Below are 16,597 nucleotides of genomic sequence, written 5' to 3' on the forward strand. Positions count from 1 at the left end.
CACTAGCAGGCCACGCAACCATGAACTGATGAAACCAATTGGCGGGGCTGCGGAAGACAAACAGCACAAACACAGGCAACAGTGCAAACAGCCCCCGATCGATCGTCACAGATGCAAACGACGTCATTTCTCCAGGCGCATCTGAACTTTATGGAGCGTAAGGGGTGTGGGCTGTGCTGTGGGCTCCGTCAAGACCATGGATTGGACATTTCGATAACCATTTCTCCTAATCGATCTGATCTGTATCTTCAAGTGGGCTCATCTTTTTTCTTTGTCCATTGACTATTGTTGTTGGTTCGTTGTGAATGTCTGGCTCTGGCACCCAGAATGTCGGCGCTGCAGGCATGGAGAACGACTTGCAGACGCCTCACGACGGCTGCCCGGGCCTCGAGCAAGGTTCTTACACCATAGAGAAGCTGGTAAGTGGTCATTCATCTGAGAACGATCAATTACTGACTGCATCAGCGGCACGCCACTTCGAACCACGTCCATATAACCAACAAACGATTCTTCATTGGACCTATCCCGAAAAACTGGCTACAAAGTCACCGCAAATCCTGGTACAAGAAGCGGTTGAGCTTCAGAAATTATCGTTCGCGCGCTATTACCTTCTCCGCCGAATCGGACTACGTGCGCGAAACAGACGCACCGGAGTCCACCCCTTTACCTATTGCGGAAGAGACAGAACCAGATACGGAGCTAGAGCAGGACGAAGGCCAGGAATCATTACGACCCGCGCCGGCTCTCAGAACATTGACGCACGAATACGAGGAAGAGGACGAACCTCCGTCGCCGGTTCTCACCCGGGACGGGGGTACACCGGGCACCAAGAATGACTCGAGATCTGCATACTTTACTGCGAGGGAGCCAGAGCCGAGTCTTGCTACCATAACGCCAGTTGCTTCAGCTAGGCAAGACAGGCAGCCCCCATCAAGATTGCAAGCCCTCTCGCAAAATGAACAAGGGCGAAGTGTCTCTAGCCACCTTGATGTCAGTCAGCCGTCACAATCAGCGGCTCCTAGTGAGAATGGCTCGGAGGTGCCATTGCTAAGAGGCGCACAAAATAAAGACAAACAAAGGCTGGTCAGTGGGACATCAACAGGTCTCCAGCAACAGGAGCCTCAACGTGCAGTTTCCAGAGAAGGGGAGTCTGAACCGCGACATAAACGACAGGATTCGACCTCCCGCTTCTCTCAGATTGCCAATAGACTGACGCTCAATGACAACTTACACAATAAGCAACAGCGGATTGTGTCCAGAATTGCCAGGACGCAAACTATGGTTCCAGGTCTGCTTTCTCGACGAAAGATTGAGGATGGAGAGGTCGTCAAGGCAGAAATGATGCTAGTCCGTGTTGAGCAGACCATACAGGAAGAACTCCCTGAAGACTACAACGAGTTCGATAGTCTACGGATGGAAACGCGGGTCGAAGATAATTGGAGGGAGTTCCTGGTAGTCTGCCGGGCAACGTCAGACAAGGATGCTCCTTTTGTCCTGCAGATGTACAAGACGCGCGTTGTTCCCAAGATACAAAAGAAAGGAAAAGCTTCACCTTACCATGAAATTCCTCTAGGCCGAAAGACCTCGAGGACGAATTTGTATTCGTCGTTGGACAAGTCTCTTGCGGTCTGGAAGAAAGCTAAGCGGGGAACGACCATCTATATCCTGCGGCCCAAATCCACAAATCACGCTGTGGAATGGTACACCTTTATCTCTTTCGCCCTTGGAGGGCACCGGACAACTACGCTTGGCGTCAATGTACCGGGCCTCGCAGTCTCTCTCATCTTCAACAATCCATTTAAATGTTTAGAAGACGCGTTGAACGGACAAGAAGGCAGCGAGGACAGTACAGAAAGTGCGAGCCAATCCGCTTATCTATCGATTGTCAGTGGCTGCATGAAGATGCTAGAGAATCGTCCCGAATGGGCAGCAGTGATGAAGGAATGGGCGAACATGGACAATATGGGACTTGCCTGGAAGCGGTACGACCGGTTAGAGTGGATATACGGTGCGAACGAGAAAGAGATGTACGGCTCTCTTGCGATGCAGGGCACGCATGAGCTCGAGTTCAGACCGAAGCAACACTACGATACATCCGTGGGGCTGGGGCCGAATAAGGAGGAAGAACCTGCGCCGGTCGAAGGTTTCCTTATCCGACTCACTTCCCAAAAAGGCGCGCATCAGCGGATGAACAGGATGTTTTCGAAACGCCTTTACTTCTTTACCCAAGACCACTACCTATTTTTCTGCAAACCATCGCAAACCCTGCCGCCTGCGCCTCCAAGACTATGCGCGCCAGACTCTGAGATACCCACAACCCAAGAGATATTGGACAAGACGCCTCTGTCATACGATATCGACCCCTTCCCTCTGGAAGACGGTCAAATCTCATGGCTGTCTAATGGAAATGCCGAGCATCTAAGACAGCGTGACGAAGATGCGTATGCACAGCTGCACAGAAATATTCACAACCTCAGCAACGCCGATGGATTTCTTGACCTTTGTCTTGTGCAACAAGTGCGTCTCATACCGGAGGACGAGACTGGCACCCCGGCCAAACCACCTCGACACAATCAGACAAACTGGGATACAAGCGCCACGGATCCCGGTGCTCCGCAGCCGCAGGACAGCAACAACACCGATGAGTCTACAAAAGACGCAGGATTTGAGCTGCTTCTTGACAATGGTCTTGTCGTGCGCTTCCAAGCCTATAACAGCACGACTAGAGACGAGTGGATGAAGAGAATAGACGCGCTGACAAAATACTGGAAAGCCAGAACGGCAGCGGACGCACTCGAGCTCAAGGATACGCGACAGCGCAACCTAGAAATTCTCGGTATAGACGAAGAGCTCGAATCAGTGATCGGGCAGTATGCAAAGAAATGGGAGGTCAGAAAGGCCGAAGCTTCTCCTCTCCTGCACAATATGTGCTCATTACTAGGCTGCCGGCCGATAAAGGTACGTAACGCCTATTCATTTAATAACCTCTACACATCACCTCTTGTTAACGTTGACATGCTCAGATGTCCGGCCTCCTCCACAAGAAACCCCGCCGCCACGCGTCCTTCAACCGCTTCCACGTCGTCCTTACCCACGGCAAGCTCCTCGTCTTCCACAGCACCCTCCGCCGCCAAAACGGCTCCGAAGTACCGCACATCTACTCGAACCTCGAGTCCTCAATCGACCTCGAAAACTGCTACATCTACTCGGGCCTTTTGACAGAAACAGACATGCTCTACTCGAACCAGACGTTCGACAGTAATCACCCGGGCCACGGGGCATTACCGCGTATTTATCTCACTTCAGATGTATACACGAGCAGCGACGAGGATACAGCGATTACATTTGTGATTTGGCAGCCGATCAAGAAGGGGTTCTTCCGTGCTCAGGAGCGGGAAAGGACTGCTAATGGCAAGCAGGGTGGCAGGACGAGGCAGACGCTCAAGAGTGTTTCGAGGTTGGGGACGCATGGACGGACGATCGTATTTAAGGCTCGGAGTCGCGTTGAGAAAGATCAGTGGGTGTTGAGTATTGCGTCAGAGATTGATCGGTTGCAGGAGGGGAGGGCTGAGGATGTGAGGTTGACCTCTTCGTAGGCTGTTTGTCTGCAGTTTATATAATGTCTCTTGCCCAACTAATGAATATGCGACGAATATCTTTCTTATATGTCTGGATTCAGCCGCGGTAGATTAACCCTATGTACAAATCTACCGCCAACCGCTAGTAAAATACAATATAGTACACATCTCTCTATCAACCCATCTATACCAAAACCCTCTAATCAATACAACGAAGGTTTCTCGACTTTAACAGCCTCCTTCCCAACCCTAGTCCTCACCTCTTCCCTATACCCCCCCTCCTCAATCCCATCCACCATCCCACTCTCCCACCCCTTCCACTCCACCCACCTAAACCTCGGCCAAAGCACCGCAGCAACCCTCCCCGAGATCAACGACACACTAACAGGCCCATAAGTATTACTATCCAACGACTTCCTCGCATCCTCCGCATCCCCCTCAACCCAAACATGATTAAACGGCACAATCTGCGAATCCTTGAGACACGGCTCCCGAGTCGTGATCCTGTCCCCGGGAAGCCCAATAACGCGCTTTATAGCAACGTGGTTCGGGTTCCCCGGTGATCGGAAGAGCACGACCATCCCGCGCTCAATCCGCCGCTTGTTTTCGCGCCAGGGGAGGCCCCACCCTGCGCCGCCGAATGGCCACATGTTGACGAGAACTACGTCCCTGTTTGTGTGCATAGTCTCGTAGTCGGCGTTTAGGTATGGTGTCATTGAGGGACCGTTTACCCATAATATCTGTGCGACATGTTGGGAAAAGAAGAGGCCTATTGGGAGGATTGGGGCGAGGACGCCTAGTGTGTGGAGGGAGAGACGGAGGGGGTGAGGGAGGGAGGCGTAGCGCGTGCGGAGGTAGGAGAGGGGTGAGAAGCGTGGGTGAGGGGTGTTCGGTTTGGATCCGGATGGTTGGGACGGTTGTGCTGGTGTTTCTGAGGGTGATGAGAGCGGTTGTGAGGAGCGCGTTGAGCGCGCGTGAGCGGCTTCGGGGGTGAGAATGCGGTATTTTGGTGGTTGTGGCATTTTGGCATAGGATAAGTGGTTTATGGTGTTCAAGCTCGGAGGTTGCGGTCTCTTTTTTTTCGCGGTCGTGTTCGGAGGTGCTCGGAGGTTGGTGTTGGCCGTTGAGGTTGGAGAAAGGGAGTTAGGTTGAGTCGCACCTATATGACATAGTTTTGAACTAGGTAATTGGGAGCAATTGGTGCTATATGAAGAGGGCGAGTGGACTTGGATAGAGGTTGAGCGTGATCGTGCTGGAAATGGGCCGATAATCTGATAGAGCTTGTTTGCACTGTTTGCACCATCTAGTTATTGATTGTTGGGCAAGACGTCAGAACATCGGATCAGTTACTATGGTATTCAAGTTGAAAGGTAGAATAGACATAAGAAAAATTGAGCATTGTATGAATTCATTGTAGCATCATTGTAGTATCGTGCAATAATCCTGCTAGCGCTTCATAAATCGTAGTAGACCCAAAACAAGCATGCCCGCCAACGCCGCATAAACTAGAGTATCTCAACAATGGACCTGAACAGCTGTGGACATTTAAACCTTTGGCAGAGAATCATCGGTCGGTTGAGAGTGGGTTATCTCTTCTATTGTTCCGCTTGACTGCATACTTTGCACATCGTTAGCCGACGAAGGACGAGCGACCTCAACCGGATCATCGTCAAGTGCAGCTTCAGATTTGTTGACTTCTTCCCATTCATCTTCGCTCTTCAGGTCAGATGCGGAAGCACGCGTGATTGAACTCTCCGACTCGCTCATCTCGAATGCAGTGAGCTTTTGCTTCTTGCTTTCGGGCTGGCCTTCGAACTTGGGCTCCGTTGTCGGGGGGTCAGGAAGCGAGGCTGCGAGGACATCTGGGGAGGGAGATTGTTGAGCAGTTCCATCATCTGGGCTGGATTCCTCCACATAAGGAAAGTAAAGTCTGGACTAATCAGCAAAATTTTGATATAAGAGCGGCTGTCACTTACGGAATCAAGTCTTCATAAGCCCTCTCATCTTTGAACTCAAAGTTACAGAAGATCACCCGTTCCAGACGCCCGATGTTACTCTCTGCCTCTAGAAACTTGCGCGTCTCGTCCAGCGCAGTCCTAGCAGCCTCGCGGGGAGGATAACCATAAACACCTGTGCTGAGCGCTGAGAAGGCAATGCTCTTCATGTCGTTCTCAACAGCTAACTCAAGACTCCGACGATAGCAGCTCCGCAGAAGGTTCTCCGGCGCATCGTCGCTGATGCGCTTCTCATAGTGGTATATCGGTCCAACAGCATGAATCACTCGTTTGTTTGGGAGGTTGTAGGCGGAAGTTATCTTGGCGTCGCCTGTATCACAGCCGTTAAGGGTCCGGCACTCCTCGAGCAAGCCGCGACCAGCAGCGCGATGAATAGCGCCGTCAACTCCACCGCCCCCCATGAGCCGCTCGTTGGCGGCATTGACGATGCAGTCGACGCCTTCCAGCTTCGTTATGTCATTTCGGATGAGCGAGATTGTATCGTTGAGGGCTTTTGATGGCGACTTCAAAGGGTGAGTGGTGGGGGTAAGGCCTCTAAGTCTATAGAGCAGCGAAACGGTTGGGATCTCCGCAAGAGGTATAAGTGTGGGTGCCATGATGTTGGCTGGCGGATGAGATGAGGTGTGTGTTTCGGGCAGAGATGTTGCTAGAATAAAAGGAAGAGTCGAATTATTTGACCGATTTGAACAAAGACATAAAGTCCATTGATGATATCACCAGGCGCATTCACTTCTGTTCTCACATCTGGAGCTCTCCATCAAAGAAGTGGGGAGCTGTCAGTCACGTGAAGACTGAATGGCGATAAGAATATCGCCGATAAGAGCACGTGATGCAGCTCCCTCTTTGGGAACCGTCATCGCTTTGTTTGCACTTTGCACCATATGAGCTCTCTCAGACATGGCATAATCCAACAAAGGCTCTTTTGAATTCGTACCTATGAGCCTCCTGACCGCAAAAGTACGTCGTCCAATTTGTCTGATCTCCCAATGCCTCTGATACATCAGACGGCAAAGAATCGGTGAGCGCGCGCCGAGGACGCATATGTCGAGGCTCGAGGATCGAGATCCAAGATCCAAAATCCTCGTTCGGAAATGCAATGATCTGACAATAATGGATGTACCATATGCATGAAATACTGCCCAGCGTCAAGCGTCAAGTGCGGCCCCATCGTTTGTCTTCCCTTCCAGCCTCCAGGCTAGACGAAGAGCCTCAACATCCAGATAGCCGTGGCTTCAGGCCCCTAAGTCAAGATGGCTATTCAGTTTCAACCATTCTAGCACCGTATTCGGGGCTACCATGCAAATGCCTGCTCAAAAACATAACGCAAACACTATCGTGATCCGGAGCTTGCGATTCCATACACCATCCAGTCACCCACTGGGCTACATTTGTCAATCTGGGATACTCCGGCTCCGTATCAAGAATTTCGGATGCAGTCGATGAATGCTTGTCCTATTGGTCATGGGTTGACGCAGTTTCGCGACTCCGGAAAATTTGGCAATTAAATACCGTTGCCTTCTTGCCTTGCGCACCGCCAGAAAAAGAAAACAAAAACCGGGACAAAGGTACACGTACTACTGTTGCTGACAGCTGTCAAGGATAAGTCTCGAAGAGGCCAAGTTGACTCGAGGGCCCACACTCGCTGCAGATATCGGATCTCTCCATGCGCGCCAGTATTTGTGGCTGCATCCATCGCCTTCGGCCGCTTAGCCAAGGACAGCTCAGGGGCCATCTCAGGTATCTTCACCTCGGCAGACGAGATCGAAAGGCAAAGGGAAAAAAACAAGTAACGATACAAATCGAACCGATCCATCTAGTGCAAACTAGTAAATCTTGTACCACCGCAGTGGATCAGCAATAAACACTAATGCATGCACTACACATGGATGGTCCCAGATTGGCGAAGGCTGCCAGATTGTGTCAGCGTGATTCCAAATACCTCTAGCCCATCCCTCGGGAGTTTCCTAGCCTGTCATGCCCAATCTACCGATCCCCAATCAAACCTGGAGGCTGCGGCAGAACATGTCGATCTGCAAGTTGTCTTACTCTACTCCGTACGGCGGTATCAGATCAAAGTAGGACAGACTCGGGCCTATTTGCCACCAGCCCCATACCGTTATTCGAAGCAATGGGGTACAGTTTCATAGAATAACATAGACGGGTTCTGAACGCATTCACTGGGTTGATTCGGATCTTCAACTCTGCACCATACTGATCTCTGTGCGCCCCCGTCGCATGTTCTGCTTGTCGTGGGAATGTGGAATCACATAGCCGGTGTTGGTGTTACTATTGCTACTGGTTCCTTGGTTCATACCCAGATCCGGGATTTACGGAGTGGGGTCGGTAAGATGAGAATCGTCAGGCCTAGCTAGCAGCGATTTCCCTGCTCCGGGTGGTCAGCCCAACTAGTGGGAGGCAAGACCATCAGAAGGCTAGCCGAACCGTGAGATCGTTGAATTCGACAGACGGGATCGATCTGCGAATCCTTCGTCTGTGAAGATTGAGGTTCAGGGTTTACTTTGATGTGCGCTCACACCGACGCTCAAGCGAAGCCGATGATATGTACGTCTGATACTTGCAGCATTCGTACATGACTATTTACGCGTCCATGACGAATTACCAATGACCGCAGGATTATCGCTCCCAAGCGATCCCCCGAATGCCCTGTTATACTCGATCCGAGATGAAAGCGAGATAAGGTTTTATACGTACCTGAGTCCCGGGACCTACATCACAGAATAGTCACATGACAGACGTTCTACTATCGACCATAGTCGGTGAGCCTTTGGGTCTCCGATCTGGCTCGCTAATGTTCCCCCAACCAACATCATATGAACTCGGTGCTTGAACTCAGTGCGTGACTTCGTGATCAAGGTTCGCACATCACTGTTTCCACAACTCCAGGGTTGACCTCCAGTCAATTCCACGGGAATCCCCCCGCTCTGCACAACCAGACTCAAGACTCTCTTCTACATACATCCATTCATAAATCGGGGTATGAAACCGTACAGCGTACCCACCGGAACCCACTCATAACCTGGCGAATCCGCATTGCAAACGCATCGTCAGCTGTTGCAATAGAAAACAAGCAGCAATTCCCCAACTCGGCGCTCACTGCACCTGCATACGCATGCAAGCAAAGAAACACTACATATTGCGGTAGTAAGGTATCCTTGCATAGCATAGAATAGCAGCCGTGATGCACAATGCAGTCAGTTGTCAGTCAGGATTGCAATCGCTCGTCTCAAACGAAGCGCAGATGTTGTATCTAGAGTTCATTCTAGACTGGACTGACCCCTCATGTTCGATGGACTGGCCTCGTGTCTCAAGTCAGAGTCAGGGGTTGTGACAGGACCTGAATCATGAGCGAAACCGCATCAGCACTGGGCAAGTGCCAAACTGCCAGGTGGAAATCACCGGAGCGAAGCAACCCTCACTGGTCGCTTGTAAAGGTAAACTGGGTCCCGACGCGGTTTGGGAAAAACAAAAAATCGAATCAAATTATCAAACCAGCTGCAGCTAGACTCCGATCACTACTAAGATATGGTTTGGCTGAGTGGGGTTGGCTCGAGTGGATCAGCATTGCAGAGCGAAAACATCAGAACATGTTTGTTACAGGCTTACGACGTACAGTAAGATCGGTTACTACTGCATGCTTGTTCTATGTTTGGCACTCTGTTCATGTATATGTGACTTCGAAGCTGATGGGCAGTTAGGTATGTGCCTCTACTCCGACATTCATGCAGCTTGACAGACAAAGGGCGGAATCTGAACTCCGGCTATGACTATATCAATCTTTCAGCTGATGCGTATCGCGCAGTGGTCATTCGGTCTGCCCATGCAATAGTCCCAGCATTCCAGGAAGCCAGCTCAAGCCTAATGTAAGCAACAAGCTTAAACAACTTATCTCCGCCGTGTAACAACACAGAACAAAGGCATATCTCATCACATCTCATCACATCCAACGTCTTGCACAACAGCACAACTTGATGCGCCCCGATCTGTATCTGGACCGGAAGCAAATAAGCCAGCCTGATGGGCCAGATTGAAATGGCGCGGTTGCCTCACCCGCTTTTCAACTACCCCTGTCTTGCTCATACTCAACGGCAAGGAATGTATGTTGATGATCTGAGACATCGCATGGGACATGGATACAGCTCGCATACCCAGGGCGTAAGAAAAGGATCAGACACAGTCATCCTTCGGTCTGACCCTTGCCAGCATGGACCATAGGAATCTGGCTTACAAGCCTCCAACCTGGCTGTCCGACTGAATCTTTAGTCAGATTCATGATGCTCCTGGATGCCTCTTGGCCGTTCTCCAACCCCATGCAGAACAACACTAAGCGACATGCGCGCAGTAGGGATGATCCCTGCAGTAGATCCCCATACTTCCGAAGACAGTATGTCAGATCCGCGCGAGCCCTGTCTAGCCCACCTCTGCCCTGCCCAGTGCCCTGATAGCACTCCATTCAGGTGCACAAGACAGTAGCGTCTTTTTCAAACAAAGAGAATGCACGCCTTGTTTCGATCGGGATCTGACCTGGGATCTGGAATCGGACGCGGATCCACCGCTCATCTCAGATTGTTGTCTCATCGGACGCCGTGGCTTGCACTTTCCCTGCTTCGGACTTAGTGCTCGCTGGCCTGGATCTAGCCGGCTGACTCAGCCGCGAACCATTCCGCGCTGTCAAATTCTCACGAACTCATCCGAGGCTCACCATGAGTTCTCATTTGCTGGCCAGTTGTTGACACATCTTGAGGCTATTGGTGTGCAACCAGAGTCCAGAAATCGAACTGAAAGTGCTTAGGAGAAGGTATACTCCGCAAACTATAATAATCGGGGACACTCCGACACGGGCTCGACTACAAGGTTCATTGAAAGGTTAATTAATTGACCTCGAGCCGCGCTGAGAACTCAGATCCGGACACCTTCGGCCTCGTTGCTCGTTGGAACATGGACTACTAGACCGAACTTAACCGAGTCAAAGCCAAACCCACGACACTGGGCAGGAGATAAGATTCTGATCTCCGTGGTCGAACTTTGACTCCGAAGTTTGAACCCTCAAGTCTGAAGAAACATTCAGCCGTGATAAAGATCGGTTGCGCTTTCACTCTTCAGGAAAGAGTCCTTCACCGCTGCTCGAGCCCGACAGATTGGGTCGAGCCGATCTATGGGTCCCAATTCCTGTCATTGTATCGAATTTTGAGACTGTACAGAGTATGTATTGTACAAACACGTACACCATCAGAACTATTGGAAATGGCGGAGTCTGTCTGATGCGTTCCAGGCGGCATGCTCGCGCCTCGATTATGGGACGTCACCTCCTCAACTCATCGGAATGGAGACAGGGGGCTGGAATAGGCCTGCGACGATGGGCTATGCGTGGCTGGTGGCTTGATGGACGCTTCATACTGACGCATATTATAGCATTCCACAATCCGGCCGAACTCCGACCGCGCCGCGAGGGGGAAGAATTGAAAGGAAGGACTCAAAGAATGTTTCTAGCCGCGAAAACTGGGTGAGAGGGTGGGGCTGGGATCGCGATCCATTGTTTGGAGGCGATCGCTGGCTCTACAAGACAAGACTGCAACAGGCTGGCTGACTCTGGTCTCTGATGGTGTGCGGGCTAGTTGGTATCTGATCCTCAGCGAGTCAGTTAGGCTGTATCGAAGAGTCGAAAAGGTAAATCTGCGGGGACGCGAGAGCGATTCCAAATCATGGTGTGGTGGTAGTCGATTGCCTGATGAAACCACGGGAATGCCTGCCCATGTGACTGCCCTGGAGATAGGGGACCGCAGCATAACAGAAGCCAGCGCGACTATGATACCATGACAACAACGATGACACTCCTGAAAGTGAACCAGAGCGGCAATCTGATCTGCGTTCCGATATCATACAGTTTATGGACATGGCCGTGAACCTGTGCGACACTGCACCGGTTGCCTTACCCAGTATAACCCTCGCCCACCTTCGGCCGACGGACGACGGCGGCAACTGAAATCAGAGCAGGCAGACATCCAGGCCCTAGCGACCCAGTCTAAGCCAACCTAAGCCAGCCCATCCTGCAGAGATCATGCGATGCGACACGATGCGCCCGACCGACCGGCCGATGCGATGAGATGCGATGAGATGCGATGAGATGAGATGAGATTCGATACGATACGATCCAGATTCGATCTCACAGACTCCACATCGGCAGTTGGACACCTGCCAACTCCCTTGATTGGCGCACTCGCCGAGATAGTTTCGATGGTTTCCCGCGCTAACGGGGCGGTTTGCTCTTCCAAGCCAATCAGATCCTCACACGACATGTCTGAATGGGGTTGCAGCTGAACGGCTGAGACCTGAGTAGTGAATCGTAAGTACATAGTCGATTTTCCTTACGGGATTTGTGCAGGAAACTGGAAACCACTAGGCTGGCTAGGCTAGAGTCTAGAGGCTGCTGCAGCACCGCTAGATCGTGATCTGACAGCGCTACGTACGTAGCGAGCTTCGCTTGCTCGGAATGAAGTCGCGGAATGCCTGCTGGTATCCTCCAGACCTCAGGGCCCGAAGTCCAGGGACGGACTTGACTCCCCGCCGAAATCTACCTGTACCAGACCTTGCCGGACAGTGAGTAAGTGAGTGACGCACTCGTGTGCCAACATGCCACAACAAGAAAGGGAACCATCTTCCCAGTCCCAGTACCATGGATGCAACCTCCCAAAGATCCAAGACACATTTTAGCCACGCGCAGACCAGACGGGCAGGCAGAGCCAGAACCAGAAGCAGGACCAGAACCAGAATTCGAAGCCTCGGCTCTACCATGAAATGACAGTGACTTCTGGTACAGTAACCGCGTGCGCTCGGCTCCGGCTCGTGGACTGGGAGTCTGGGACCGTCACCTCAGAGTTTCAGGTTTTCAGTTTCAGTGTATCCGCGGATCGAGGGCTCCAGAGCCGTGGTTGCACCGGCTTAAATCGTGGATCAGTCATGGCGATCGTGCCGTGCGTGCGTGAGCCCAGGAGGTCAGATCCAGATCCAAACTTCCATAGTGCTGTCTAAAAATTCGGCTGTCCAGATATCTGACAACCGGTTCCAGATTTGGATGAAGATAGAGTTACATAACGCATACGACAGACTTGTTGTAACGGGTGTGAAGTAAACTAGATGGTAGGTAGTAAGTATAGTAGGTGGTAGTCAATGTAATATTGAATTCCAGTGGGCTTCAGCCCAGATCTTCAAAGAAATAGTCTATTTCAAGATGATGCCCTCAGATTTTTCCCACAACATCAAGGGGTATTACGCAGTAATTCCACAGACAAGACAAGACAAAAAAAGAGTCCAAAGACTCGGACACAGATATAGCAAGCAAGCAGACCAATGCCATCCATCCCCAACCATTGTAGTAAATAGAGCAAGGGTGAAAAGAAAAGCAAAGCAGAGCAGAGCATGATGAAAAGCAATCAGCTCGCGGAACGCCAGACACTTCTAGTATAGTAAATCCCATATCCGTTTTCGCAGAACGCCTCGTGATTAGAAATAATGCTAGCCTGTCAAAAGTCTGTCGATCGATCAATCAATGACTCCGGGGAGAAACGGAGTCGAGGGCGGTCTTGGGCTTCAGGTTTGAGCCCAAGCCGGCCGCTTGTTTTGCGCCCATTTTGCGGGTGAGTTTCGCGTAGTGTAAGCCGCAGGCATTACACAGGGTTCGGGCGCCGTCGGGGCCGCGACGCCATTCCGGTGTTTCGGCGCGGTTGCAGCTGTGGCATCGTCCGGGAGGAGCGGCTTTCTAGGATGTTTGTTAGTAATGTGATTGATAAACAGACGTATCAGGCTGAACTTACACCGCGGCGCTTCTTGGAATCGGGGCCAACGAAGCCGCTGCCTTTGAACTCCTCCTGGTACATTGCCATGCGGTCATCATCGTGAACGCCGCCAAGCTTGAAGGCCTTTCTTTGGGCCATCTGCTCGGCCATTGCATGTTCTTGGTTAAAGACCGCGGTTCTGACGCGCATGAGAGCATCGTGATTCCGTCTTTGAATGTTCAGCATCTCCTCGATCTCCTGCATGGAAGGCAAAGCTCCCATTACCGGACCAGAGCGAGCTTGATGCGCTTTGCTCGCATAATGTCGGGAAAACTCCATGGATCGTGTGCTCATGTCAACCATCTATTTAATGTTAGAAATGATAAGAAATGTTGATTTGCATGGATGAAATACCTCATTAAGAGCATTGAGAGACGCCTCCATGTCGTACATATCGAGATGGCGCTTCGCAGAGTCAGGGTGCCCAGCGAAGGGTCCTGGAATTCCATTCTTCACTTCATCCACCCGCCCTACGTAAGGTCGGGAGTCGTATGATGCTGGATATACCGGAGCACCTGGAGGAGGTTGTGACTGGAAAGGATAAGGTTGTGAGAACCCGCCGTAACCGCTGGGCGACGCAACGCTGCCGGCAGAGGGGGGAGCATTGTAATCATATGCTGGGCCTGTTTGCGAGCCGGATATCGAAGTGATCCCAGTGCTTGCACTTTGCGTCGGCGATTTCCCCGAGCTGATCGAATGTAGCGAGGCATTTCTCGAGTCTTGTGTATTCAACGATGTTAAACTAGACCGTGACGGTTCAGTTTGTAGTTGTGGCTGGTGAGAGATCGACGATTCACGAAGGAACGAGCTTCCGGTGGAGAAAGGGTTGGGAGGGCCGGAGGGTCCTTCGCCAGGGCGACTGGCGAGGTTAGGAGGAAGGTGATGCGGAGGAGCGTTGTTAGGTTGTTGGGGAGCTGAGGTTGGAGGGGCCGGGTACGGAAGACGGTTATCGTTCCCTAGAGCCTCGTGGATAGACGGAAGGGATTGTCGGGGAGCTTTCTCTTTTTCCTCTTCGGCGCGTCGCGACCCAGGCGACGAGACATATCCAGGCCCCGCGCTCGTGGGCGTCGACGAGTATGAAAAAGGAAGGGGTTGGCTTGGGTACATCGTGGTCGGACTAACGAGGGGAGCGGGAGATGTGGCGGTGCCTCTTGAGCCTAAAAAACCGATAGCAGGAAGGTGTTCCCTAATAACAGAAGACAAAAGGTTAGTTATCCGAATCTCGAGCCATTTCGCGGCAAGCGGATGTCGGCTTCGCGTTAGGCAAGCGTCGACATACCTGAGCCTATGTCCAGCTTCTAATGACCCCATGACGCGGCGTGATAATATGAGCGAGCACCGTTAATTTGGTTAGCTCACCAGAGTTCTCGCAGTATCTTAATGATAGGAAACTTTGGGAGAATCCAAGATAGCTGTAAGGAAGTTTAAAGGGTTGTCGTAGAAGAATGTCTTTCAACAATGCAAGAGTGACGAATAAGCGACCCACTTCCAGTAGAGGACCCGAATACCAATTAAAGAAGAAGAGAGCTTAAAAATTAGAGAAAGTTATGGGATCCAGCGGATTCGACCAGGGTTGTCTGGGGAAGGTGGCGTCGTGCGGGATGAAGCAGATATCGGACCAAATGCGAAACCTTGTTGGGCACAGGGAGATATTCGGTCCTTCTCTGGTCGGCGAAAGAGGATCGGCCTGCGCAAGAGTGGCGTCTTAAGACGAGGCAACCAGCAGCAGGAAGCAAGCAATGGTGATAATAGGAACCGGAGTTATCGACGGGAGAGACCTTGGTTGGGCAAAGTCGAAAAAGTACGGGAAGCAGCCGCAGCTCGGTGCAGAGAACAGATCAGATCTGTCGGATCCCAACCACCATCTGTCCAAGAGTTATCAACAGCCTGGATTTTCCAGCTCGACCGACGCGACTCGTGATTTGACGGAGGTGAGGGCGCGGGCGGGAAAGAGGACGGCGTAGGCGCAAGGGATGGAGGTGATTGCGTCGCGTGGAAAGGGCGGCGTTCTTGTCAAACTTGGAAGCTGAGCCAGGTGAAATCAAGAATGCGATGTGACAAATAAACCAAAAACCAAGTCCCTTGGGTTGTCGAGTGCTGGGTGAGAGGATGATGTGGAGGAGGGGCGAGAGAAGATGGAGGGTAAAGTGGTGGTGGTAATTCGGAGGTAATGCAGGTGATGCTTTACCTCCTCCCTTTCGGAGTAGTAAGGAGAGAAGGATGCGAGGAAGAGTAAAGAGGAAGAGAGTAGAAGGGTGAAGGTAAAGGTAAAGAAGGTAAAGGGAAGGAAAGGTAGAGGTAGATAGACGGTAGATGAAGAGTAGTAGGAAATCTTAGCCAAGATGAGTGATAATATAGCATCAAGCTGGGAGCGATTAATTAAAAGAAAAATAACAAAAAGAATAATAATGATAATAAATCTATGAGAGAATCTCCCAAAAAAGCCGCCACCGTCAGGCCCGCACATACACGCGCGCAAGAGATCTGGAGTGGGAGGATCCAAACATCAGCTCCAGATGAGCTCAGACCCAAAAGCAAAATCCAATTCAAAAAAAGAATAAAAAGAAAAAGAAAAAGAAAAAGTAGAAAAAGGATTAATCTGGTAACCAAGAGATCAGCGAAAGTTACGCCAGATTACAGACGCCTTACGGGCTGCGAACTGCGGATCGTTGGAAAAATGTGGAGAGACTGTTTTCTGGCTGGTGGGCCCGCTATCAACTAGGGCGCTGTCCCTGGCCCGGAAAGAATGGTGTATTGGGGTTACAGTAATAACTGGTATGGTATTTTTGTTTTTGCTCTCCTCCCTCCAACTGAATGACTAGAAGTATATCTACTTAGCAGTCATCTAGCAGTATCTAGTATCGACACTTCCATCGACACTTCCAGCTGACTAGCATCTCACGCTAATCGCGCTGCTCCCATCTGAGATCCCGTCCGATGCCACCCAGATCCAGGAGCAGCTTCACTTTCAACCCTCCTTCAAGCCTACCCAAGAGTGGATCTCCAAATGGAAAGTCAGGAGCGGGAATTGGAGGTGAGGAAAATCATGATGAACAAGAGCTGAGCGGGAAAGGCAGTTCGAAAAAACGGGGAACATCTCGAGATCCATCGATCGCACGCTACTCGATTTAGGGGAAAGCCCGACGGGCTTTAA

The 16,597-nt window shown here is 51.2% G+C and overlaps 4 protein-coding genes across 4 annotated transcripts; 1 reads left to right on the forward strand and 3 right to left on the reverse strand.

The window, feature by feature from the left end:
• The first annotated feature begins 155 nt into the window (after positions 1-155).
• On the forward strand, positions 156-3,838 carry BDV14DRAFT_171899 (sporulation-specific 71 family protein). The gene is made up of 3 exons (XM_073768509.1): positions 156-419; positions 466-2,958; positions 3,024-3,838. The coding sequence occupies exons 1-3, from the start codon at positions 306-308 to the stop codon at positions 3,594-3,596; spliced, it is 3,180 nt and encodes a 1,059-aa protein (XP_073628957.1). The 5' UTR covers positions 156-305; the 3' UTR covers positions 3,597-3,838.
• Positions 3,782-4,600, reverse strand: BDV14DRAFT_199445 (putative mitochondrial inner membrane protease subunit Imp2; the record flags this gene model as incomplete). The annotated part of the gene is made up of 1 exon (XM_073773261.1): positions 3,782-4,600. One exon carries the CDS (start codon positions 4,598-4,600, stop codon positions 3,782-3,784), a length of 819 nt encoding a protein of 272 aa, XP_073628958.1.
• A 523-nt stretch (positions 4,601-5,123) lies between these two features.
• On the reverse strand, positions 5,124-6,189 carry BDV14DRAFT_199446 (macro domain-containing protein; the record flags this gene model as incomplete). The annotated part of the gene is made up of 2 exons (XM_073773262.1): positions 5,124-5,508; positions 5,555-6,189. The coding sequence occupies 2 exons, from the start codon at positions 6,187-6,189 to the stop codon at positions 5,124-5,126; spliced, it is 1,020 nt and encodes a 339-aa protein (XP_073628959.1).
• Positions 6,190-13,092: 6,903 nt separating this feature from the next.
• nsdD (GATA-type sexual development transcription factor NsdD) lies at positions 13,093-14,968 on the reverse strand. The gene is made up of 4 exons (XM_073776917.1): positions 14,723-14,968; positions 13,798-14,629; positions 13,423-13,746; positions 13,093-13,367 (listed from the first exon to the last, which is right to left on the reverse strand). Exons 1-4 carry the CDS (start codon positions 14,752-14,754, stop codon positions 13,155-13,157), a joined length of 1,401 nt encoding a protein of 466 aa, XP_073628960.1. The 5' UTR covers positions 14,755-14,968; the 3' UTR covers positions 13,093-13,154.
• Positions 14,969-16,597: the final 1,629 nt, after the last annotated feature.

Source organism: Aspergillus stella-maris, assembly GCF_047715825.1.
Source record: "Aspergillus stella-maris strain CBS 113639 unplaced genomic scaffold BDV14scaffold_22, whole genome shotgun sequence".
In the NCBI taxonomy this organism is placed as follows: Eukaryota; Fungi; Ascomycota; class Eurotiomycetes; order Eurotiales; family Aspergillaceae; genus Aspergillus; species Aspergillus stella-maris.

Excerpts from the sequence above, each read along its gene's own strand:
- BDV14DRAFT_171899 (XM_073768509.1), top strand. The coding sequence starts at position 306 with ATGTCTGGCTCTGGCACCCAGAATGTCGGCGCTGCAGGCATGGAGAAC. Across the intron at positions 420-465 it reads CTTACACCATAGAGAAGCTG|CGGCACGCCACTTCGAACCA; the intron begins GTAAGTGGTCAT and ends TGACTGCATCAG. Across the intron at positions 2,959-3,023 it reads TAGGCTGCCGGCCGATAAAG|ATGTCCGGCCTCCTCCACAA; the intron begins GTACGTAACGCC and ends TGACATGCTCAG.
- nsdD (XM_073776917.1), bottom strand. The coding sequence starts at position 14,754 with ATGGGGTCATTAGAAGCTGGACATAGGCTCAG. Across the intron at positions 13,747-13,797 it reads CTCTCAATGCTCTTAATGAG|ATGGTTGACATGAGCACACG; the intron begins GTATTTCATCCA and ends AACATTAAATAG. Across the intron at positions 13,368-13,422 it reads ATTCCAAGAAGCGCCGCGGT|AAAGCCGCTCCTCCCGGACG; the intron begins GTAAGTTCAGCC and ends CAAACATCCTAG.